We start from the raw sequence: 25809 nt of genomic DNA, 5'->3' as shown, positions 1-25809 counted from the left end.
CTATTTATCCTAGCTAATGATTTCGATATTCCCGTCGCTTTTTTCATTAGAAAACTCGCAGGTCTTTGCAAATTTGTTTTAGTTGAATAGTTATCGTTATATGAAAACCTCGTTTCAAAAAAGTCTTCCAATTTTGTATAAGTGAAATAATGAACACAATAAAAATGTTAATCTGATATAAATATTTCGCAAATTTTGCGGACTGCCGATTCACCCAAAGTAAATCCTTAAGGCTCTAGGATGGCCCCTTCCATTAATTATAATTGAGGACCCGATAAAAATATCAAAACCTGCACAACTTTCTACTCCAATAAACCGAATTCGAATTCTAATTCGAGAAACCAGAATACGAGTCATTGTTGCCATCATGACATTGTAATGTTACGTCTTCTAGGTCATCTTCATCAGTTAAGTCTAGCTTTGAGTCGTCTAGCATAGCGGATATTTCGTAATTGCGTAAGCTCGTAATAACAAACAAGAATAACATTAAAATATGAAGTTCGAGAAAGAAAAATGTTTATGTCATATGAGTATTACACTGGGACTCTTCCATTCACAGTAGTAATTGGGAACTCATGTGGTACCAGTATGACATAAAACTTTCATCCGATATTTCATAATTTTTAATGTAACCTACAAGCATTGCAGAATCATATTTAGTAAAAATGATTTATTATAAACGATAAAAATACATATTTTTTTATAAAAACATCGATATTTGAACAAAAATCTCAAATTCACTTACTACTTGTTTCCGACCGTGACGCCATCGTTTGGTTAAAATTCACAATGCAATAAAATAGTATCATCCTATCAGCTAATCACAGTTTTAAATGGTGGACCAACATGTTATCTATTGAATAAAACTAAAAGATCTCGTAAATATTGACAGATGGTGCTGTTACATTTTTTTCTTTTCTATGTAATATATATATGACGAAAGATCCCAGGAGGTTAAAATAGAAAAGGATTTTTGTGCACATATTTCTTTTTATAGATACGGCTAAAGGTAAATCGATGTACCCCATGAAAGTCAGAATTGTTTTGGGATTTTTTAACTGGGATCTTTGGAATTATGTAACTTTTCGCAATTGGTTATTTGGTTTGGTTATAATACATAAAATAAATCTTTTCATCTTCATGCTTATCATCTTAAAAGTCAGACCATATTTAGTAAATTATTATCTTAAAAACTATTGAACTTTGAAAGAAAATTGTCAATCGACAAAATAGTTTCTACGTTTGCAACAGTGTCTCTATAAGAGTAGCGGGTTTATCAAGCAGTAACTGTAACAAGTGAATTATGTCTGGGTTGTAAACTCACGCCAGACTGAGTAGATCCCCTACGAGCTGTAAACGCAATGTCCTGCATCGAAATGCAATAGCTAGGTTTTTGAAATATCTTTGTAAACTTAAGTTATAGTGCTTTGTTTTGCATTGTTACATAACTATTTAATTCTTCGTTCTAAAACAATAAAAGAGTACGAGTACTCGTATTATTTAGGCATTTCAATGGATTTTGCTCAGATTATTCTTGACTTCAATTTACTTCGAAATACACAGTCATAAATATTCAGTCTATCTCATGTTTTGCCTATCATTGTCAAATTTCGATCTTTGTAAATAAGTGTAAATTGTCTTTTGTATGTGTCATTCACTTTTAATCAGAACACAGCTACCTTTAATATTAAGTTTTAACGTAGGTAATTTTAGAATTTCCATACTTATGTCACAATACACGCAAGAATTGCACGTTTAATCCCATAAGATTAATTTTTAACAAAAGGCTATGCGTCTGAGGACTGTCCAATTATTTAAAGTGCTCTTACATGAAGTGGAATACAGTAATGAAAAATATGGAATGAAAGTGCGAAAAAAGAAATACTTTAAAAGAACATCCAATTCTGGCCTGTACTTCACTATAATGAATTGTATTTATGAAGCTCCTTCAATTTATATTCAATTACTTCTACAATATGTAGTAGTTTCATTGTTTGAAGTGGTTTAATACGTAAACTTTAATGTAAAATAGGTACTAGAATAAATTATTAACTCATTGAATTTAGCCTATTATATTTCTAATAGAAGCAGTGTTAAGAGTATTTTTCCGAGGCGTTCCAGCTTAGTCCTCAGGAGTATCTGCGCATCTGTGACCGACCTTATGTAGGAATATTTAATTCTATCTGGGTTTGATTGCAGCTGTTCATGGATGATAGTAGCCACTTACCATCAGGTGGTCTACATGCTTGTCTGCTACCCCTATATTATAAAAGCTGATATGAGTTGTAGTTCCGGCAAAATTACGACCAGCCTGATGGAGTGGTCACCGTGCCCGTCTGCAGTGGATTCATGATGAGTGGGTGGTATGATAAATTTATATGTGTGTCCATGACACTAATGACACAGTAAATTCTTGTGTTGGACCAAAAGAATAGAAAGCGTTATTTATTTAATGCTGATGGCTGGCTTATGTAGCCATTATGAAAGCACATTGCGGCTAATTTTGCACTTTTACGCACTTGCCCAGTGCAATGGACTTTGACCTAACCCCTCCCACTCCGAAGAGACCCGTACCCAGAAGTGGGACTGTAATGGGTTATAAGTTATAACTCTACTGTTACATGTATGAAAATATCGGCTTCAACACCGTGTAAGTACCTGTACCCTTACCATGAGTTTTTACGTTTAGACAAATATGGTTGTTTTGGTATTTGTTTATGTATTTGCTCATACAAATTCCAATCAGCGCCGCTAGCGGATTGTATCAGAACTATAGTGTCAGTAACGTGACATTAAATGTCTAAATTGACAAAATGGCGCTTTATGTTTTGGCTCTCTTTTTTGCGAACATGGGACAAAAAGACTTGAGCACTTACTTATTGTTAGATACGTTTACTCAGTCAACTGAAGCAAACGGAACAGAATAATGGATTGAGTAAACGTAACGTAAAATTGTGGGATGTTTTGAAAACTCATGGTAAGGGTACTGAATTCTGCGAAATAACTAAGACGTAATAGGCACATCACAAAAATATAATTGTATTGTGAAACCTGAGTTCTGCAAAATAACTAAGACACATTTCACGAAAATATAATTATATTATATGAAGAATAATATATGTCACGTTATCTTTATTACCGTGCATTATGAGACATCTCCACGTATAAAATGACAAAGGTTTCGCAGATGTCATAACGAATAATTATTTCCACGGCCATGTGTCGTAAGGAAATTGGGTTATATCTCAACATTGTGAGTAAATCTTAACAATGACGTCACTCTTATTTCATCTGCCTAATAGACTTCAATATAGAAACAGTGATAGCCTAGTGGTTAAGGAACTCGATCGAAAGGTCCGAGATCCAAATCCCAGGCACAAATCCACGCACCTCTGATTTTTCAAAATTATGTGCGTATTAGAAATAAATTATCGCTTGCATAAACGGTGAAGGGAAACATCGCGAGGAAACCTGCACACCTGAGAGATTTTATAAAAAAAAAGACCCTAAAGGTATGTGAAGTCTACCAATACGCAACTGGCCAGCGCGGTGGACTATAGCCAAATCCTTCTCATTCTGAGAGGAGACCCGTGCCCAGCAGTGGGACAATAATGGGTTGATGATGATGATGATAGAATATAGAGAAACTATAGATTATTGCTTTATTTAAGCGATGGTCAAGTGGCTGAAACTTGGCCTCTCAATCGGGGGCCCGAAGTTTATTCCATATCTTCTTCGATCACTAATAAACATATCTTGCTCGTTCGTGACAAAAACTATACATGGTTTCTATAAGCTCTAAATCACATAGAGCTGTAACCGTATGTGTCGTTTGTAATGTATCTACGGGCACGTGCCTCCCCCACTGTTGTTTAGGATTAATCAAACGATTGCTGTACCATTCATTACATGGCTTTGTTTTATTGTTTTTACAAATACGCTGATCAAAATAAATATTGCAGTATTTTTGTGTATTTTATTTCATTCAAATATTTGTGTTCATTATTTTTATTGACAATTCAATAGCTGTAAAACGTTATATTACATGGACCTATATAATATTTTGGACCTTTCTTTAATACAATACATAAAAGTATCAAACGAGCATGCCCTAATTGAGGGTGGTCGTCGCCGCCCATGGACATCTGTAATCGACTCCACATAGGATTGAAGTCCTACTTAACGTCGACTATAAATGTGTGTGTAAATAGCCTCTGAGGACTACGATGGGACCTTGTATAAGTCTGATGATCTCTTTATCACCACAACCTTCTAACTCAAGTGCAGCAGCGATTAACCCTGCTTTTATATGACAACAATAGATTGACGTTGATACCTCCGGAGTCGAAGTCTTTGGTTGTAATACCTTTACAACTACACAGTCATGGTTACAAATAGAAAACAGGTTCTGGGCATTATGTCACAAATAGGAGTTTATTTAATAAGTTCAATTTATTATTATTTATAATTTAATTTTACTTCCTTCTAGTTAACTTTAATTTGCTTAGTATTTTTATTATTATTCTGTTTAAAAGTTATCTTTTTCATATACTTAGGTATGTGGTTTTCAAATATTAACTTAGGTTTCGCAGTAAAAGTTAAGATTTACATTTCTCATTTAAACAACAACCGTTGTTGCTTCTTTGACATGCTAACTATTTTTGAGAATCGCATATAAAACGAAACATCAAGAAAACTTGAAATTCAATTGACTATACACAGGAAATTTTTGCATTTTACATTTGTTGCATTGTACAAAGCTTTTTAGTTTTCATAAATATAACCACTTGCTTTTACCCGCGGCTTCCCTCACGTTCAGAGATTTTTATCTACGCCTGGGGAACGGTACATTTTTCGAGATTAAATGTACCTTATCTCCTTCCCTGGACCCCTAATAACGTATCTACATAATTTCATGACCATTGGTTCAGGCGAGAAATTGTAGCTCACAAACAAACTCACATTTTCATATATAATATTAGTTCGGATCGTTATAAAAATGTTAAATCAATTTCTAGTGTGGAGCAGTTCTTCTTTTTAGCATAGGAGTGTGAATGTAGAATGATTTAATGAGGCTACCGTATTAGCACTCGAGAGTGGCAACAAATCTGTGATCGGCTGCAGTAAAAAAATGTACTAGATGAAGTTGGTTGTAAATATCCCTACAGACAGCACTGCAAATGTATCAGCAGGTGAACTGCACGCTCGTGTGCTACTTCAATCTTGTAATAAAGGGACAAGTTCATTAAAACACACAGAAGGTGAAGCTGGTAGAACCCTTTGTGGTACGACTCCGGCGGCACCACCGCCACACCTATTTCTACCTAATAACAGCAGAGTTAGGCGCTGCTGTGTTCCGGTTTGAAGGGTGTGGTAAGGGACAGACAGACAGACAGACTTTTCCGAGGCGTTTCAGCTTAGTCCTCAGGGGTAGCGGCGCATCTGTGGCCGACCTCAGGTAGGAATATCTAATCCTATCTGGGGTTGATTACAGATGTCCATGGGCGGCAGTAGCCACTTATAAAATTGCTACGTCTATTTATATAAAAAAAAAAAAACAAAATATCAGTTATTACAGACATTATTTTAAACTTTAAATGAATATACGTATCCATTGCAAGCAACAATGTTGTATTATTCTCTCGGACACAGCAACGTGAAAAATGACTCCTACGCTCTATATGTTACTTTGTAAAGTAACGCTCTTGGTACATTAATAAAGCCTTTGTGGACCACATAACTCACACAGATGCTGCACATAAATACAAACACACATAAAAGTAAATATTACTGCAAGGGCTAAGTACAGAAGTAAGTAAATTTAATTTAAAAGTAAGAGCTCTGTAGGTTAATAAAGCCTTTGTTGACCACATAACTCACACATATACTGAACATAAATACACATTACACACACATAAAAGTAAACATTACTGCAAGAACTAAGTACACAAGTAAGTAAATTTAATGTAAAGGACCTAATTGCGTTTCCTAACAATTTTTAGGGTCTCGTAGCCAAAGGGTAAAAACGGAACCCCATTATTGCGCCTCTGCTGTGTGTCCATTAGTCAAGGTGGTAGAACCCTTTTTGGTTTGACTCCGGCGGCGTCACCGCCATACCTTTTTCTGCCTGTGTGGTAAGGTGAGGTAACGGAGACATACTTTTCCGAGGCGTTCCAGCTTAGTCCCCAGGGGTAGCGGCGCATCTGTGGCCGACCTCATGTAGGAATATCTAATCCTATCTGGGGTTGACTACAGATGTCCATGGGCGGTAGTAGCCACTTACCATCAGGTGGACTGCATGCTCGTCTGCTACTCCTATATTATTAAAAAATGCCGTCTGTCACAGGGCTGTGATGGTAAGTGGGCAGTGACGCTCATGGATACGTCCATGAGCGTTATTAGCCCCAAATAACACTAGAGTCTTAAATGAGATAGGCCGTAGATGTGTTGCTACCACTGAGAATTAAGTTGGAACGTATAAGTATGGCTTTCATACCACATCCTTCAAACCAGAACACAGCAGCGCTTAACATCGCTGTACCCTTACCATGAGTTTTTACGTTTTGACAAATATGACTGTTTTGGTATTTGTTTACGTATTTGCCCATACAAATTCCAATCAACGCCCCTAGCGGATTTTATCAGAACTATAGTGTCAGTAACGTAACATTAAATGTCTAAATTAACAAAATGGCGCTTTGTGTTTTGTCTCTCTTTTTTGCGAATATATGAGACAGACAGAAAGACTTGAGCACTTAGTTATTGTTACGTTTACTCAGTCTACTGAAGCAAACGGAACAGAATAATGGATTGAGTAAACGTAACGTAAAATTGTGGGATGTTTTGAAAACTCATGGTAAGGGTACTGTTATTAGGCAGGAATAGATGTGACGTCGCCGCCTCCGGAGTCGAATCACAAAGGGTTCTCTACCATATTAATTTCACAGTACACTAGTTCAAAAAAACAATCTACCCAGCTTTATAATTTTAAACAAAGGAATATAGATAGTGTATGTTAAAATCTACCATGCAACTATTATACACGTGTGGTAAAAAGAAGATCAAATCTTTTGTTCGTACCACCTCTATAAAATTAATGTGATAAGATGAACAATTTCATAGTAAAATCCCGTTCGCGGGAAGCTGTGCATACAAAGTTTTATTGCCACTAAACTTGTGAACTTTGTGATACTGGGATACTGTTGCTAGGGTTGTCACTCAAATTAATCAGATTAAATTATAAAATATGTTATACCAAAAAAGATGTGGTAACAGAAACACTAATTTTAAAAGAATAAAGTGTAAATAATTTAATAAGTCCTATACTTTTTTATTTCATATTTTTAAGTTGTTTTTAATATTTTAGATAGTGTGTTGTTAAAAAAAAGGAAAGGTTGATATTTTTTTTTTTACTTCCCAATATTAATGTCACAACAAAATAATTTCTAGTAATAATATTTTTTTTGCATCTGTATTTTCACAATAGATAAGTCTTATCAAATTTCTCTCGAAACAGTTTTTGGCAGCCCTAACGTTCACTTTGAAAAATGAACCTACTGTGCTGTTACATTGTAAATTTAGAGCGGGTGTCCTCAGGCGGTAAACATTAATATAGAACGTGCATTGTTACTAAGCCATTATGAATACACAGATGCAAATTCGCATTTTGGAAATCTCTCATTGTTTTGAAACATTAATTGGTGACCCGCGCGGTTACTATATCGGTTTGATATGTGTAGGGTTCTGGGTCTGGTTCCTTATCAATCTTATCCAAATAGTGAATTTCCGTTTCTCTTATGAGTGTGGGTGTTTTATACTCATCTTTATGTTTTATTAGTTTTTGCCCGCGGCTTCGCCTGCTTTTAAAAGAAAATAATATGACATACTAACATACATAAAACTGAAAATTCGTACCTTCATTGGAATGACAGCGGCGCTATCTGGCGAAAATTGGTCGTACCAATTCTGAAACCTTCGTGGGCTCATGGACAACTACTTTGCTAAAGATCAAATGCATAGTTTACGATTCAATCCTTACTAATATAGATTAAAATAATCGACTTTTTGGTCCAAAAGATCGATTCTCCGATTAATCGATCTTAGATCGCCATTCCTAGTTCCCGTGGGATTTCCGGGATAAAAACTATCCTATGTCCTTTCTTGGGTCTCAGACTATCTTCATACAAAATTCCATTAAAATCGTTTCAGTGGTTTAGGCGTGAAGAAGAGACAGACAGACAGACACACAGAGTTACTTTCAGATTTATAATATTAGTAAGGAGTAAAGATGACACCCAAGACAAATAACAGTAATGCATGAGGCTCTATGTGAAGTACGTTTCTGAGAATTGAATTAAACTAATAAGATTTCATTGTTACACAATAACATTTTCTAACAACAAACCTTGTTAACACCCAATTTTATAGAAGTTGCAAACGAGCGTACACTCCTGTTGGTAAATATCAACTGCCACTTCACAATAAACCATAATATATAGGATTAATAGAAGTTTCCCGAGGTCGGCCGAAGATGCTTTCCTACCACTGAAGACTCTTAGAGTTTAAGTTAGAACGAATGTTGTAATGTATGTCTATTTTTTTAATAAATATCTAATGAATCTTTAATAAAGACCTTATCTGGGCTTAAGTATATTTATTAATAAACTATTTCCTGATTCGAATTTATTTCATAATAGTACTATTTATCGCTCGTTCTACATAACTGTACCCCTTTATACCATAGCTTTGTACAATCACGCACAATTCTGAAACGGAAACCGTAGTCGGGCTTAAGCGATGAGATCATCTGAATTGCTGATACTGAGAGGTTTTACGGTTTGTGGCATCGAGTTAAAGAACCGTTTTGTGTAAATCCACAAACTTGCTGAACTTTTATGTTTAAGGTCTTCGATCCATTTAACGACGTAGGAAGCCTTAGTAAATAGATTGTGGCGATAAAATTTGGGTAAGTGTTACCAAAAAAAATCTCAAAAGCGTGAAGTTTACGATTATCAATTCGCACTTGGCTGTGGTGAAGTTAAGTTAAGTGGGAAGGTTAAGCTATGGCTTAAGATCTTATCATTCTCAAGTAGCAATCAAAACACAATCCATCTTATATTAAGAGATTATTGTAATTTAAGAAATGTTTGTGAAAGTAAGAGTGTAAATATAATTATTGAGGCTAGCGTGCCCTTATATTCATCAAACCCAGGAAGACTGCTACGCAAATTATACGTTATAACCATGTTTATGAACATATCTTCAGAAACATGGCTAAAATACTAAATGGTTATTGAAAAATTATATACCAATATCAATAGCATATAGCTATGCCAATATTTCAAAAATACACTTTTTGTGAAAATGAAAATGAAACGAAAGTCTTCGATTTTTCTGATGTGTTATTATAATACATGAGAATAATATCAAAATGAAGGAATAAAATACAATTCGTAGATACAGCTGTACCCTATTTAAGATTTTCTAGCGTTTAACAATAGCAAGATCGTTTGGATTTGAATAGAAGACGGATACAGCAAGGGTCATTCAGTCACAACACCGGTCACGTAAGGGCGTTACATTTCAAATTGATGAGTTCCTACGTGACTAACCTGGCATTTGACTGTCCCGGTATTCTTGAGCACGCCCTTCCTTCCTGCCCTTCACTTGGGTTTTAAGCGTTGATATATATCTAAGGGCACATTTACACTCGTCAATCCATTATCCACTGGGCACGGGTTTCCTCTCATAATGTCAAGGATTAGGCCATAGTCTACCGAACTGGCCAAGTGCGTATTGATAGATTTCAGACACCTTTGAGGACGTTTTTTTAATCTCTCAGATAATAAATTGGCCAAACGCACATAACTTTAAAAAATCAGAGAAAACCTTTAAGAGGTATTAAAGAAAAATTTAAGCACAGAATTTAAAATTATTCCTTAGTTATTAATAACTTAACGTTAATGGGAACTCGTTTTTATGAAAAACGTGTACGATATTTTCTATTTTCCAGAATATCAAGTTGAAAAACAAGTCTGAATAAGCCTTTATCAAAATCAAAAAATAAATAAGGCAAAACGTTGTTCTATAAACCTTTTACTAAAATAAAGATAAAACGGTCCAGAATAACTCTGGATGTCCTAAAAGATTTATAACCAGATAAAAGTGATTCTACAATTAAAGCCTAGAATTTATATAAAAGCCTTCGCTGAATAAATTTGTACAACTTAAGTAGTAACGAAAGCAAAATCATAAATAAATACACTCTACTGTAAATAGTCTGGCAAATATAACGGTATCGTTACATAAAGAATACTTACTTTAGATAGTTTGAAGGTGGTAGAACCGTTTGTGGTTCGACTACGGCGGCACCACCGCCACACCTATTTCTACCTAATAACAGCAGTGTTAGGCGCTGCTCTGTTCCGGTTTGAAGGGTGTGGTAAGGGAGACAGACGTTTCCGAGGTGTTCCAGCTTAGTCTGTGGCCGACCTCAGGTTGGAATATCTAATCCTATCTGGGGTTGATTACAGATGTCCATGGGCGGCAGTAGCCACTTACCATCAGGACTGCATGCTCGTCTGCTACTCTTATATTATAAAAAAAAAGTTTTAAGCCCGTTATTACCCGACTGCCAAGGAAGGGTTATGTTTTTCGCGCGTATCTTGTATGTTTGTCTTTCTTTATTTGATCCAATCTAACAAACGGCTGGATGAATTTCAACAGTTAAGGTGTCATTATATTTGTCTCAATGACCCGAGTGTCCTTAGATAGGTGTTAGTAAAAAAAAATCAAAATGGCGGATTTTTGGCGCGAAATAGTAACACATTTAAAAAAAAAAGTTAACCGAACCTATCGAGTAGGGTATCAAATGAAAGGAAATTAAACGGAGATTATAAAAACATATTTGTATATATATAAAACAGCAAGGTGACTGACTGACTGACTAACTAAATGACTTTTTCATTTTTGAGAAATCAACGTACAGCCTAAACTAAGGACCTTACAGTTCTGAAATTTTGCACACAGGTTCTCTATATAGCTTGAATAAGTACTAAGAAAGGCCTTTTGGAAATTCTACCCTTAAGAGGGTAAAATAGGGAAAAACAGTTTTTTTGAAATCCTTTAATTTTGAAGCAACTGCTATAAAATTTTATATTTGGCTTTCTGGGTAGGAACAAGGACGCACTTATTTATCCCCCTCCGAAAAATCAACCCCGTAGAGGGTTAAATAAGGGTTAAAAGTTCATTTGAACAACCGTCAATTTTGAAGCAAACACTATGAAATTTTGTATCAGGATTGTTGGATAAAAATAATGAAATTCTACCTCTAACGAGGTAAAATAATGACCGAAACTTTGAATTACTGAAGTTATATATTTTATAGACCGTAAATGGTGAATTTTTCTCGCGAAATAGTAACACGTTTTAAAAAAAATTAACCAAACCTATCGAGTAGGGTGTCGAAATAAAGAAAATTAAGAGTAGATTACTCATAGATTATATAATATATCTTATATATAAAATTCTCGTGTTAGTTACCGTACTCCTCCGAAACGGCTTCACCGATTTTCACCAAATTTTATATACATAATCAGTAGGTCTGAGAATCGGCCACTATCTATTTTTTTACCCCTAAGTGTTAAGGGTTGTTCGCCCTTAACATTTTTTTATTTATATGGCAACACAACGTTTACCGGGTCAGCTAGTACATATATACACATCGAGATGACTGTCTGACTAAATGAGTGAGTTGCTGTGCCAGAGATCAACGCAAATGGAAACCGCTGAACTTAAGCACAGTAGAAATATAGATATATCCATATTTGTACTGTGACTTAAGCGTGCTGGAATTTCACACATAGGTTCTTTATATAGCGTAAATGAGCACTAGGATAAATAAAATAGGATAATATCGTTTGAACATCTTTTGGTTTTGAAGCAGACACGTGGTGGTTTGGTGCAGTCGGGATTTTGATTTTTTAAATTAATTACTTGTTTTTAATCAATCTATCCAAAGTTTTGACTACTAAGGATCGATATTCGTCAGTTTAGGTACCCAAAAATTGACAAAATTCGAACATTGGCAAACAAAAATTGGTAACGGATTGTTATTACGGGCGTTTTGAGTGTTCGGCCAGTGGTCGAAAGACCTTAACTATTATTTATAATTTATGAAAAAAAAAATTCACGTTTCAAATTTATAGATTTCATTCTAGCTGACCCGGCAAACTTTGTACCGCCTCAAAATATATTTATCAAATATATTTCATATAAAATACAGCCTATGTTACTCGTGGATAATGTAGCTTTCGAATGGTGAAAGAAATTTTAAAATCGGTCCCGTAGTTTTTGAGCCTATTCATTACAATCAAACAAACACACAAAGTTTTCCTCTTTATACTATTATAGTATAGATACCAAACAAAAAGAAAATTGGTTGATATGCAAAGATACAATAGTACTTAAATATGTTTTTTCGTCTATTATTAACACTTATAAATTTCTTTGTTACAGGTTTCAAATGAGGGAGCGAAAAGGAATTTATCATTATTAAGGTAAATAATCGTTTTTCGTTAATATATAATTTTAAACTTTAATATAAATATTATAAAGTGTGACATTCTCGCGAGGGCATTGCAACTTATGGTATAAACGCATCGCGGGCCATCCGTATGTAGGATTCCTTGTCGTAGGATCTTGTCTGGGATTGATTATTAAAGATGTCTACGGACATTTGCCATTTATCATCATACTGTATGTGATGTACACTTTGTGTAATAGAATGAAATAGAGTGATTTATTTGCTCAGAATAATTCATTTCATCAGAATAATTTATTTAACAGCAGTGTTAAGCGCTAATGTTCCACTTTGATGGGATTATCTGAGGCATTTCAACTTAGTCCTCAGTAAGTGGATGGTCTGCGACCAACCCCAGGTAGTAATCTAATCTAATCTGAGTTGATTACAATTCAAATAGTTTTACTTAGTATTCTTATTAAAATTGTTTTCTATTAAAACACTTTTCCGCTCCAAAAACCTTACCGATGAAGCAACAAAATTCCCTGTTTATTTCTCCATAAACGGGAATGAAGAGAACAAAAGTCCCGGAATACAGAAGTACCACTCCCAGGACACCCCACTGAATACGTAAGCACATTAGTGAATTGTAATTGATCCAATTCTGGTGTTAATAAAGTAAGTTTGTTATTCCGTACGCAATAGACGATTAATAAATTAGTACTTGCGTTAGCGGGAATTGTAGGGGTTGTAAAGCTGGGTTTTCACTATCGAATATATCTTATATATACAATTCTTGTGTCACAATATTAGTTACCGTACTCCTCCGAAATGGCTTTACCTATTTTCACCAAATTTTATATGCATATTTAGTAGGTCTAAGAATCGGCTACTATCTATTTTTTATTTATATGGGAACACAACTTTTGCCGGGTCAGCTAGTAATAGTATAGTTTATTGTTTGTACGTGAAATCTCCCACACAGAAACACGTACCTACATTTAAATAATAGGATACTAAAAATATGTTTATTAGTAACGTCGTTTTGTTTTTCATATTCTTGTCAGAAGAGTATATCATTGATGAGTTTTCTGACAGAAATATAAAAACAACTTATATCATAGAGGTGATAAAAAAATATCAAAAAATCAGTTAAAATTACTTTACTTGTCAATTTCCCTATCTGTCAATTTCGACTAAAAATTTCGGTGACAGCGACACAAATGACGTTAATGACAAATCTATTGGTGCAACACGGAATTCTTACATTCCATCGCTACCGTCAAAGCTACTGTTATATTTAACTTTAACGCAAACTTTAACCGGGCTTTCGTTGCAACCCACCCTAAGTAAAATGGCAAACATAGGACTAATACTTAAGCCTGAAACTTCAAATATTTGAAAATGTTTGATGTCGTGCTTATTATTGTGTAGCATTCCACTAAAATCAAGGTATTATATCCCATAGTGGAAAACTGGCTTTAGATGCGTCTAATTCAATAGTAATCAGAATAAGATCCTTTTCCTGGAAGAAGCACAATAATAGTATAATGGTATTGTTATTATTATCACTAAGCTAGCTTTTGCCCGCGATTTCGTCCGTTTTATACAAAGTACTTTTACACTGGTGTTTAATACTAAATTTATGACATACCTACCATTTTTAATATTATTTTAATACTGCTTGCAAGCAGTTTTACGATCATAGTTATCACTGAAAATATTGATTGTTAATAAAGATAACAAAATATATTATGTTAAAGAGTAGATATCTTAATAACAACTCTATGATTTGGCCAATATGCATCTGACACATGTAAGGTGTCAGTAAAACAATTACGAACAAATGCGAACTGACGCATACAGTACCCTTAGTATGAGTTTTTACGAAAATGACTGTTTTTGTATTTGTTTACGTATTTCCCATACATTTCCAATCAGGTCTTATACAGTTTGCTAGGGGCGCTGATTGGAAATGTATGGGCAAATAAGGGTACTGACGCATATAAAGCTGACCTGTCAAATTGTTCATTCTTCATCAAATCCATCCGAAATGAACATCCGTGAATTAATTTAAATTGGGAATAATCCATCAATGCATTTAAGTAGGAAATATCCGAAATTTCGTACGAAACTACAGATTTCATGTGTACTGAGTACCAGATTAGGAGTGTTGCCGTGTGTGTCGAAGGTTTGAGAAGGGTCAACCTTATTAGGCGCCTTATTTGAGACGGGACAGGTAAACAGGGTGAAATCTGATTATACTATGAGTTATAACACGTTCTTAAATTGAAGATGACGCTGCTGAAGATATAAGAATATATACGAGGGTTTTTGTGGACATTCGCAACGGCCTTTGCATGCAGCTAATCTGAATGCAAGAAATTGCTGCCAATTAAAATAGGTTATCTTAGATAGAGCTGTAGTAGTTCCTGAGGTTGGTCACCGAATTGGAAAGCCTTGTTAAGAATCTCTTAATTATTTAATTTGCAATGAAAGTAGGAAACAAACATGCAGTCTGATTAGTAAGTGGCTACTGCGGTCTATGGAATACTGTTATCTACTCCAGATAAGATGAAACCCCTACCTGAGATCAGCTACAAATACGCCTCTACAGCTAGACTAAGCTAGAACGCCTCGGAAAAGTATGTCTCCCTTACCACACTATTCAACAAAGCAGCACTAAACACTGCTGTTATTTGGGAGAAATAGGTCTGGCGGTGGTGCCGCTGGAGTTGACCACAAAGATTTCTAACAACTTCAAATCTCCTAATAACAGCAGTTTTAGGCGCTCCTGTGTTCCGTTTTGAAGGGTGTAATAAGGAAGACAGACTTTTCCTAGGCGTTCCAGCTTAGTCCTCAGAGGTAGCGGCGCATCTGTGGCCGACCTCAGGTAGGAATATCTAGTTATATCTGGGGTTGATTACAGATGTCCATGGGCGACAGTGGCCACTTACCATCAGGTATACTTCATGACCGTGCTACTCCTATATTATAAAAAAATCTATACTAGAACACAATCTATACTTATAGCATATGACGGTTATATTCTGTTACATGCATTAAGTTATCAGAAGTTACGTAAGCTTCACTCGGTATCTCAACAAGTGAACTCTGCAGCATATATCATAGGTAGCATGCTAGAACATGCAATCGTCTCAGGAACAGTTATCCCCAAACCACCAATTAACGAAACGTTTGCTCTGATACAGTGAACTAGTTAGTAACTTGTGACTTAGCAAAGCCAATAATGTGTGAAATAACGTGCACTTTGCTTTTCAACGACTGACATTTATTTACGAATCAACAACGTTTATACTATGTACACAACAGATGTCGTTAGTAGTATTTAAATTAAATAATATTAGTATTAATTTGTTACTACATTATAACACCCCTACTTAACGAAATATTACAATAAACTTAAAAACATAAATTCTTTAACTAAATAAAACAAAATCTCACTGAGGAACAAGACCTATCATTTCCAAGAATTTATGATGTTTATTTGAAAATAAGCCTTTGGTCAACAAATCTGCAGGCATATCTTGAGTCGATACATACTTAACTTTGACTAAATTATTTTTTATAGCTTCTTTGACATAATGATAACGTACATCAATATGTTTTGTTCTATTGGGTGATTGTGAACTAGTTGCCAATTTCAATGCACTTTGGTTATCACAATGTAATGTTATAGTACATAGTTTATCTGTAATCTCGTAAAACAAATTTCTTAAATATATGGCTTCTCTAGTTGCCTCTGATAATGCTACATATTCAGCTTCTGTGCTAGATAACGAAACCGTCTTCTGTTTTCTACTCTGCCATGATATCACAGACCCACACATGGTAAAGCAGAAGCCAGTATAAGACTTCCTGTCTAACATGTCACCAGCCCAATCAGCATCAACAAAGCCTTTTAAATTTAAATTATCTCTACTGTATTTTAAACAATAATGTTTAGTTTTCTGTAAATATCTTAATATTCTCTTTGCATGATTGTAATGAGTTTCATTGTAACTATTATTGAATTGACTCAAGTAGCTAATGGAATATGAAATATCAGGTCGAGACATGACAGCTAAATACATTAAACTTCCTATAAGTCTTTGATAAGGTACATTTGTTATACAATTTTCTGCTTTTTCAAGATTTAGCTTGCATTCTATAGGAGTATCTATTGATCTACAGTTAGACATATCAAATCTTAATAACAATTGTTCTATATACTGCTGTTGATCAATTGTTATAGTATTAGACTTCTTGTTTACATTAATCCTCATACCTAAATAGTTTTTTACACAACCTAGATCTTTTATCTTAAATTCTGCATGTAGTGAATTTATCAATTTTTCTGTCTCATTTTTACATGTAGAGAAAATCAAAAAATCATCAACATATACTGCTACAATTAATTTAACATTATTACTTAATTTTGTAAATAAACATTGTTCATAAGAACTTGTTTTAAAACCTAGTCTATCTAAACAATCTTTCACCCTTTCAAACCACATTAAAGATGATTGTTTAAGCCCATAAATAGCTTTCTTAAGTTTTAAAACTTTACCTTTATCTTTACATTCATATCCTTCAGGAATAGCCATACAAATGTTTTCTTTTAAGTATCCATTTAAAAACGCCGTAGTCACATCAAGATGTGTTATGTCCATACCCCATTGTACACATAGAGCAAATAGCATTCTAAGGGTAGAATGTTTTACAACAGGGGAGAAGGTGTCCTCATAGTCAATACCTCTTCGTTGTGAAAACCCTTTTGCCACCAATCTAGCACGATATCTTACTTTATTGTTAACATCAAACTTCTTTTTAAAAACCCACTTGCTCTGCACTATTGAACTATCGCTTGGTACATCTATGAGATCCCATGCCTCATTGTACTCAAATGCCTGTAGCTCCTCACGCATGGCCAGCTTCCATTGCTCTGCTTCAGGCCCACGCAGCGCTTCAGAGAAGTCAATATCCTCAGCATCTGGCAAGTCGTTTGAAGTACACATGTTTGTATATCCATAGCGATTTGGTGGACGTCTCACTCTCTTATTCTCAACTACTTCAACGTCTTCTAGAGCTTGTAACTCACCTGTTGAAATATCTGTTGGTATAACTGAGTCTGTTGAAGTATTATCTGTAGTCTCATATGGATCCACATAAGCCGATGAGTCAGAACTTGTACTGGCCAGAGATTCATTCATCAAGGTATTGTCCCCCACTGAATCTCTGCTCTCTTCACCTAATTCCTGTGAATCATGAGTTGTATCAGTTCCTTGAATCAAGTTCTTTTCTTCATTCTGAATCCATATAGCCTTCTCTTCCATTTTTTCACTATCCTCTTTTCCCTCCATGACTATTATATCTCTCTTTATGATGATTTCATTTTTATTTGGTACATAAACACGATATCCTTTTACATTGTCTGCATAGCCAACAAGAATGTATTGCTCAGCCTTTTTATCCCACTTTAATCTTCTCTCTTTGGGTATGTGGGCCATCACTGGGCTTCCAAACAGACGAACATGACTTAAATCTGGTTTCTTTTTGTACCACGCTTCATATGGTGTCATATTTTCAAGGCTTGAAGTTGGAGAGCGATTTTTAAGATATACAGCAGTGTTTGTTGCTTCAGCCCAAAACTGTTTACCGAGCTTTGCGTCAAACAACATGCATCTTGCCTTCTCAACAATTGTTCGATTAGCCCTTTCACAGATGTGCAGGGGCACATTACTATAATTGCTGGGTTGGAAGAATTGAAATCCCTTGTTTTACTCTTGTTCCATTTATTCCTTTGTTCCATAGGTCTATTGCCAGTACTGAATGAAAATTTGAAAATCTGGCCTATTTATATCCCCGACTCAAGTACCACAACTAGAAGTAGGTTTAGGCAGGAATATAGGCCTTTTGGCCAATTACAACTATTTCCCGTTATTCTATGTCTAAACCTGTACGGACCTGTACGAACCTGTTCAAACTGTGGCCTTGAGTCGACGATTCACAATAATAATAATAATAATCTATTTAGTTTGTTTAGGAATTTACATATTTCTATTTAAACTTCTATTAAAACCTAAACTATTGCAAAACCTATTATAAATGACACCTATTCCTATGTCCTATAAACTATTACGAAATATTTATTTTAATACATTTACAAAACTTAAACTATTATCTATTTTCCCTATTCTATTAAATCCTATTATATACTATTAACAATAAAACATAAGTAAAACACTATTCAAACATAATAAAAACATCAATAAATTACATTAAAAACTATCAGCTGTTTACGTAACTACGTCTTACTTGCTATGATCAGCTGATCGATTTGGAGTCAGCTGTTTAGCGTCGGCCATTGAACTATACAATGTTAATCAGCTGATCGTGTGTTACGAATAATGAAGTCTTTATTTATTACAACTTATGAACTATTATTAACTATAAATTAAGTAAACAATTTCAAACTTATAATTACGTCGAATCTTGAGTCAGCTGTTCGCGTCGTCCCGCACATTTCTCCCGCCGTGCAGCTGTGTTGCATCTTCTGTCGGTGCTGGGGCGACGTCTTCTATAGGCAGCACTACCAGCTTCCTCACTGGCCGGCGTAGAACTCCTCCCTTGGTTGCCACGTCGACTGTTCTTACTATGTTGTCTGGACCCGGAAATGTTGCGATGACCCGACCTCGAACCCATATGTTCCTAGGTAGGTTACTATCCAATATTTGTACTAAGTCGCCGATCTTCACTGTTGCCCCTCTTCCGTGGGGCTCCCGCCGGTGTTGAAGCTCAGGAAGGTACTCTCGAAGCCATCTTGTCCAGAATATGTCGGTTAATCTCTGCGCGGCACGCCAGCTGTTTTTGCATATGGTGTCGCGGTCGTTGAACTCTCCCGGGGTCGATACTCTTCCGTTCCCGCCGAGTAGGAAATGGTTCGGTGTAAGCGCTTCTGGGTCCTCGGCGCTCACTGACACGTGGGTGAGAGGTCGGCTGTTCACTGTATATTCCACCTCTGCCAGGAGCGTCGTGAGGACTTCTTCTGCTGGATGTCGTTCGTGAAGCGTTGCTTGCAGTGCAGTTTTCACGGAGCGCACGAGCCTTTCCCACGCGCCTCCCATGAAGGGCGCGCCAGGTGGGATGAATCGCCACGAGATGATCTTCTTAGCAGCCTCCTCCGCTGTAGCTGCGTCGATCGCCTGCCGTAGTTCCTTGTCAGCGCCCCTCAGGTTGGTGCCGTTGTCCGACCATATTTGCGCCGGACGTCCACGGCGCGCCATCATCCGCCGGAGCGCCATCACCGCAGAGTCGGTGGTGAGCGATGCTGTAACTTCAAGATGAATAGCACGTGTGGTTAGACAGGTGAAGATAGCTACATACCTCTTCTGATTGGTACGCCCGACTGTTACTGTAAGCGGCCCGAAGTAGTCGACTCCTGTGTATGTGAAAGGTCGCTTGTGATGTGCCAAGCGACACGATGGTAGGTCTCCGGTTCTCGGGTACGGCGGTGCTTGAGTTTTCATGCGGCATCTGAGACATTGTCGTATTATAGTGCGCGTCACCGGACGTAACCGTAGAACCCAATACCTTTGTCGACACTCGTTTACCGTGGCCTCGACTCCGCTGTGGTGCATCTGTCTATGGATGCTGTGTATCCATAGTTTGACCGTCGGATGGTCACCGTCCAACACCATGGGGTTCTTGACCTCATTTGTGACGGCTTCTATTGCTTCGATGCGGCTTCGGAGTCTCAGGGCACCATTTTCATACTTGACACTTAAACGATGTAATCGGCTATCTCTGTCTATAGGCTTCTGACGTTTCATGTTATCTATATCAACCTGAAATGAACTTTCTTGCGACGAACGCATTAATAACTCTTCTGCTTCTCGGAGGAGTTCTGCGGGCACGGAGATATAACACTTGGCTTGTTCTATTTTTCTATGCTTTACCTGTGGAGCCACCGGTGTCTTCTTTTGACGTCGCCAGTCGGGGTCCGCTTGAGCGTTTCGTCTAGTCCTCTTGTAATTGACCCGCTGTTTAGACGTCCTGCAAAGCTGTATAAACTGTAAAACCCTTGCTGTAGTGAAACGTAATCTATCCCAATTTGAAAATCTAGACACCTCCGGTAGACCTTCAGCCAGCTTCAGACCTCGTTCTGTTACTATGTTGTGTGTTCTTTCTTCACCTGTAGGTTCTGATGGATACGACGCAGAATTTTCTATTGGCCAGGTGCTCGAATCCTCGTGTAGGAAGTCCGGTCCCCTATACCACCTGTGGTTCTTATTGAACCCTATTGGGACATTTCTTGTGGCATCGTCCGCCACGTTGGACTTCGTTGGCACCCAGCGCCACTCACTTACCTTTGTACCTTCTTCTATAGCCGCTATGCGATGTGCCACATATGACTTGTAAGAGCGCGAACCAGCCTTGATCCATGAGAGTACTGTGCGGCTGTCCGTCCAGAACGTTCTTGAGTCCGGCTTTCGTTGATGTTCTTTAACGACGGCGTCGGCGAGGCGAGTTCCCATCACTGCTGCTTGTAGCTCTAACCTAGGTATAGATGTTAACTTTAAAGGTGCCACCTTGGCCTTGGACATAATTAGTGATATGCTGACGTCGCCGTTGGGTGCCGTTGCTCTCCAATACAATACCGCTGCGTAGGCTGACTCGCTGGCGTCGGTGAACACGTGGAGCTGAAGGGATGTAGCGTCGCTGTACTGTAGGTATCTTCTTGGTATTGCTATATTCGAGAGGCTTCTCAAATGTACCATCCAGTCGCGCCACTGTTCCGCTATGTGATCTTCTATTTTCTCGTCCCACGATGTCCCACGCCGCCAGAGTTCCTGTAAAATCTGCTTAGCTTTTATAGTAACTGGTGAAGCAAAGCCTAACGGATCAAAAAGCGACATAACTATACGTAGGGCTTCTCTCTTCGTCGGTGTTTTCCCATCTATAAGTTCACAAGGCACACGCGTTAAATTGAGGTTGAAGGTAAGTTCGTCTGTATCCGGTTTCCATACGATTCCTAACACACGTTCCAGCTGCTCTCCCGCCTTATAGAGTTCTATGTCCTGTGACGACTCCTGTTCCCCTAGTGCTCGTAGTAGCGCGGGCGTGTTGGACTTCCATTGTTTCAACTCGAAGCAAGCTCTTCTGTGTATGTCACGCACGCTTGAAGTGATGCGTATGGCTTCTTCGAGGCTTCTAAAGCTGTCCAGGTAGTCGTCGACGTAATGCTTCTCTATAATGGCGGAGGCTGCTTCTGGCTCGGTCTCTTCATACTTCTTAGCGTTCAAGTTCTTGACGAATATTGCTGTTGACGGCGAACTTGAAGCTCCGAAGATGAGTGATGTCATTCTATACTCCTCGGGTGGTTGATCGTCACGACGGTTCCCTCGCCACAGGTACCTAAGAGCGTCTCTGTCTTCTGTTCTCAACTTCACTTGCATGAACATTTCCTTAATGTCAGCTGTTACTGCAACCATATGCTGTCGGAACTTCATCACGACCCCTGGAAGTGATTGCAGTAGATCTGGACCTTTCAACAGCAAGTCGTTGAGTGCGACACCCTTAGTCTTCGCTGCGGCGTCGTGTACCACTCGGAGTTTATCTGGCTTCATTGGGTTCACTACCGCGAAGTGCGGTAAATACCAAGTTCTATTGGGAGTCTTCGTCCTCGGTGCAGGCTCGGCGTATCCTTTCTTGATAAGCGCGTCCATCTGTTCTGTATACTTCTGTTTTAATTGAGAATTACGGTCAAGCTTCTTTTCTATGTGCATAAGACGTGTCAGCGAGTTGTCGTAGTTGTTAGGCAAGTCGACCTCTTCTCTTTTCCATAGTAGAGCGGTTTCGTATCTTCCTTCTTCTGTTTGGGTTGTATTTTTCTTTAAGATACGTAAGGCTTGCTCTTCAGGGTCCGACTGTGGCTTCTTTGGGTTGATGCATAGCGAGTCCATTGCGAAGTAATGCTTCATGAGATCTTCAAGCTTATCTTCCTGCGGCGCTTCTGTAATGTGTGACACGAAATTAGCGGTACGTCCAATAATTCGGTTGTGGCTTCCGTGAAGTACCCACCCAAGTGGCGTGAGAGACGCTACCGGTTGGTTCTTCTTTCCCCTTCTCACTCTTGATGCTAGAAGGAGATGCCAGTTGTCTTGACCGATGAGTATGGTAGGCTTCGCATCTTCATAGGAAAGTACGTCGCTAAGATCTCGCAAGTGTTCACATTCTTCAATCTGTTGTCTTGCTATTTCCTGCGGCGACACGTGCAGGTTCTTGATAGTTCTCGCTTGAATGCTTGCTGTGTGATTGTTCAACCCGTTGAGTGTGATGCTAACTCTTCTTGACTTTGTTTCAGCTGTTTTCAACTCGTTGATTGCTTCTATACGTAGTGGGTCGATGGGTCCCTTTGCCCCTATTTCGTAGGCAAGGCTGTCGTCTATCAGCGTAACTGTAGACCCATCATCCAATAACGCGTAAGTGTTGACCGTATTCTTGGGACCTGTTGCCTGCACCGGGATTATTTTCAAAAAGGTTTGCTTCTTTGTAGGTCTGGCTGTAGTCCACGCGGAGTTAATGACCTCTGTTGACTTCTCTTCTGTTTCTGCCTTTTCTGTTCTGTTGAAGTGTAGTAACCTGTTATGAAAATACTTACAACTATTAATACCACACGGCTTCGTTCGGCAGTTGTGAGTCTTGTTTCTGAAGCGTAGACACCGAAAGCATAGTCGTTTCTTCTTTGCTATATCCCATCTTGTGCTTTCGTTTGCTTCTTTAAACTGTTTGCAGTCCGTCGCGATGTGACCTGTTTCTTCACATACGGGGCATTTCTGTATAACTGTAGACTGCTTTTCTAATACTGTATGTGTCTTCTGAGGACGTCTATTACTATACATCGGCGGTGCCATCTGTTCGGGGAGTGCATAGGGTCCGCACAGCTCAGCTTCTCTCTTCATAAATTTTTCAAACTTCAATAAGTCAGGCTCTTCTTTCGGTTGTGTTGCAGCAAAGTCGTAATATCTGTAACGTAAAGTAGGAGTAAGCTTGTCCACCATTACCTTAGATACCTCCGGATTGTAGAGATAGTAGACGCATTTCAATGCCCGAAGTGTAGACACGGCGTTTGTAACCTTAGTAGAGAACACGCAAATATCCCTAGGCGACTCGCAGAGGCGCGGCAGTGTTCTCAATGTGTCTATTTCGGCCATTGCTATCATCTCCGATCTACCGAATCTCATTTCCAAGGTCTTCATAACATCGGATGGGTGCGCGTTGGTGATCAATAAGCTTTCAACTGCTTCCTTAGCTCTTCCTATTAGATGTCTTCTTAACCTATTAATATTTTCTACTATTGAAAAAGACTCTTCTGTTTCCATATATGCTGCTCTAAAAGGTAGCCAGTCCTGATAATTACCGTTAAAAGTCGGTAATTCAACAAACTTTGAGGACCGCTGGCTAGCTTTGATGGCCTGTGTTATCGCTGACGTAAGTTGAGAGAAGTCTGGCTGCGCGTGGACTCCCGCCGGTGCTTGAGCTCCCGCCGTTGTATGTACTCGCGGATCTGGTTGGGTATGGTGCGCTGTACTATTATTCTGTTGAACCGGCCTTGTCTCTTCCGTGATGGCTTCTATTTCGCGGAGAGGTAGGTGCGGCTCGTCGGCTATGGCTAGCCTCGGTTGCGCTTGCTGTTCCAACCATTCGTCGACCCTGGTGTCGGCTTCTGTTTTTGAGTACTCGGAGACGTCGTCATCGTCGTCTTCTGCTTCTATAACGGCGAGGCGTGCTGTTGCAAGTTCCACTTGCAGACGTATAAGCTCTTCTTTGGCCTTGGCTATCTTGTAAGCCTTTGACCGCGTGGATCCGGCGCGTCGACTCGGAGCGCGCGAACCATGCTGACTATGTGCTTCTGAAGGCTTCTGTATTACTGTCGGTGAATCAGTACTGGCGGTGAGCTCGACGGAATTCTTGAAAATGGTCGCGGCCGGCCTGGCCATCGTGGTGCCAGTGGCCACTGACGCTACTGTACCCTTCGTCGTGACGGACGTGTCTGTAGCGGAGGTTCCCCCAGTAGTGTCGGTCGCGGTGGTTCCCGTGGCCGACGTTTCTGTTGTTGTGCCCGTAGCGGAGGTCCCAGTGGTCGCGTCAGACGAGGAGGGCTTCGTTTCCGTCGAGTCTCGGCGTTCTTTTCCCACGGAGCGTGTGATCGGCATTCTTCTTGCTAATACACAAAAATGACAATTGGAACGATAATATTACTTACTATTCTTCAATTTCTTCAATATTCGGCTTTCGAAGGACCATTAAATGTGCAGGGGCACATTACTATAATTGCTGGGTTGGAAGAATTGAAATCCCTTGTTTTACTCTTGTTCCATTTATTCCTTTGTTCCATAGGTCTATTGCCAGTACTGAATGAAAATTTGAAAATCTGGCCTATTTATATCCCCGACTCAAGTACCACAACTAGAAGTAGGTTTAGGCAGGAATATAGGCCTTTTGGCCAATTACAACTATTTCCCGTTATTCTATGTCTAAACCTGTACGGACCTGTACGAACCTGTTCAAACTGTGGCCTTGAGTCGACGATTCACAATAATAATAATAATAATCTATTTAGTTTGTTTAGGAATTTACATATTTCTATTTAAACTTCTATTAAAACCTAAACTATTGCAAAACCTATTATAAATGACACCTATTCCTATGTCCTATAAACTATTACGAAATATTTATTTTAATACATTTACAAAACTTAAACTATTATCTATTTTCCCTATTCTATTAAATCCTATTATATACTATTAACAATAAAACATAAGTAAAACACTATTCAAACATAATAAAAACATCAATAAATTACATTAAAAACTATCAGCTGTTTACGTAACTACGTCTTACTTGCTATGATCAGCTGATCGATTTGGAGTCAGCTGTTTAGCGTCGGCCATTGAACTATACAATGTTAATCAGCTGATCGTGTGTTACGAATAATGAAGTCTTTATTTATTACAACTTATGAACTATTATTAACTATAAATTAAGTAAACAATTTCAAACTTATAATTACGTCGAATCTTGAGTCAGCTGTTCGCGTCGTCCCGCACAACAGACACCATTTTGTTCCGGCGTATAAGCAACAGTTCTCTGATGAATAATACCATTTGTTATCAAGTAATTCTTCATTTCTTTACTACAAAATTCACCACCATTGTCCGTGCGTAGAATCTTTATTTTCTTATTCTGTTGATTTTCAATCATCATTCTAAATTCTTTGAATTTAG

General features: G+C 38.0%; 2 protein-coding genes across 3 annotated transcripts in view; one reads left to right on the top strand and one right to left on the bottom strand.

Annotated features, from left to right (window-relative positions):
• Positions 1–25809, top strand: part of LOC140746216 (uncharacterized) — a 487763-nt gene that overhangs the window by 448837 nt on the left and 13117 nt on the right. For both annotated transcript variants that reach the window (XM_073078267.1, XM_073078268.1), the window contains one exon: positions 12517–12557. The gene's annotated coding sequence lies outside the window, so the exon portion shown is untranslated. The remainder of the gene's footprint in view (positions 1–12516; positions 12558–25809) is intronic.
• Positions 19021–24738, bottom strand: LOC140746475 (uncharacterized). Its single transcript, XM_073078628.1, has one exon. The coding sequence runs from the start codon at positions 24736–24738 to the stop codon at positions 19021–19023; it is 5718 nt and encodes a 1905-aa protein (XP_072934729.1).

Source organism: Epargyreus clarus, unplaced genomic scaffold (assembly GCF_041222505.1).
Source record: "Epargyreus clarus isolate Ecla_fem2 unplaced genomic scaffold, WU_Ecla_fem_2.2 ptg000012l, whole genome shotgun sequence".
Classification (NCBI taxonomy): domain Eukaryota; kingdom Metazoa; phylum Arthropoda; class Insecta; order Lepidoptera; family Hesperiidae; genus Epargyreus; species Epargyreus clarus.
This window is presented reverse-complemented; position numbering and strand designations above follow the sequence as displayed.

What these genes read in the sequence shown, in the direction of transcription:
- LOC140746475 (XM_073078628.1), bottom strand. Translation starts at nt 24,738, where the DNA reads ATGCCGATCACACGCTCCGTGGGAAAAGAACGCCGAGACTCGACGGAA.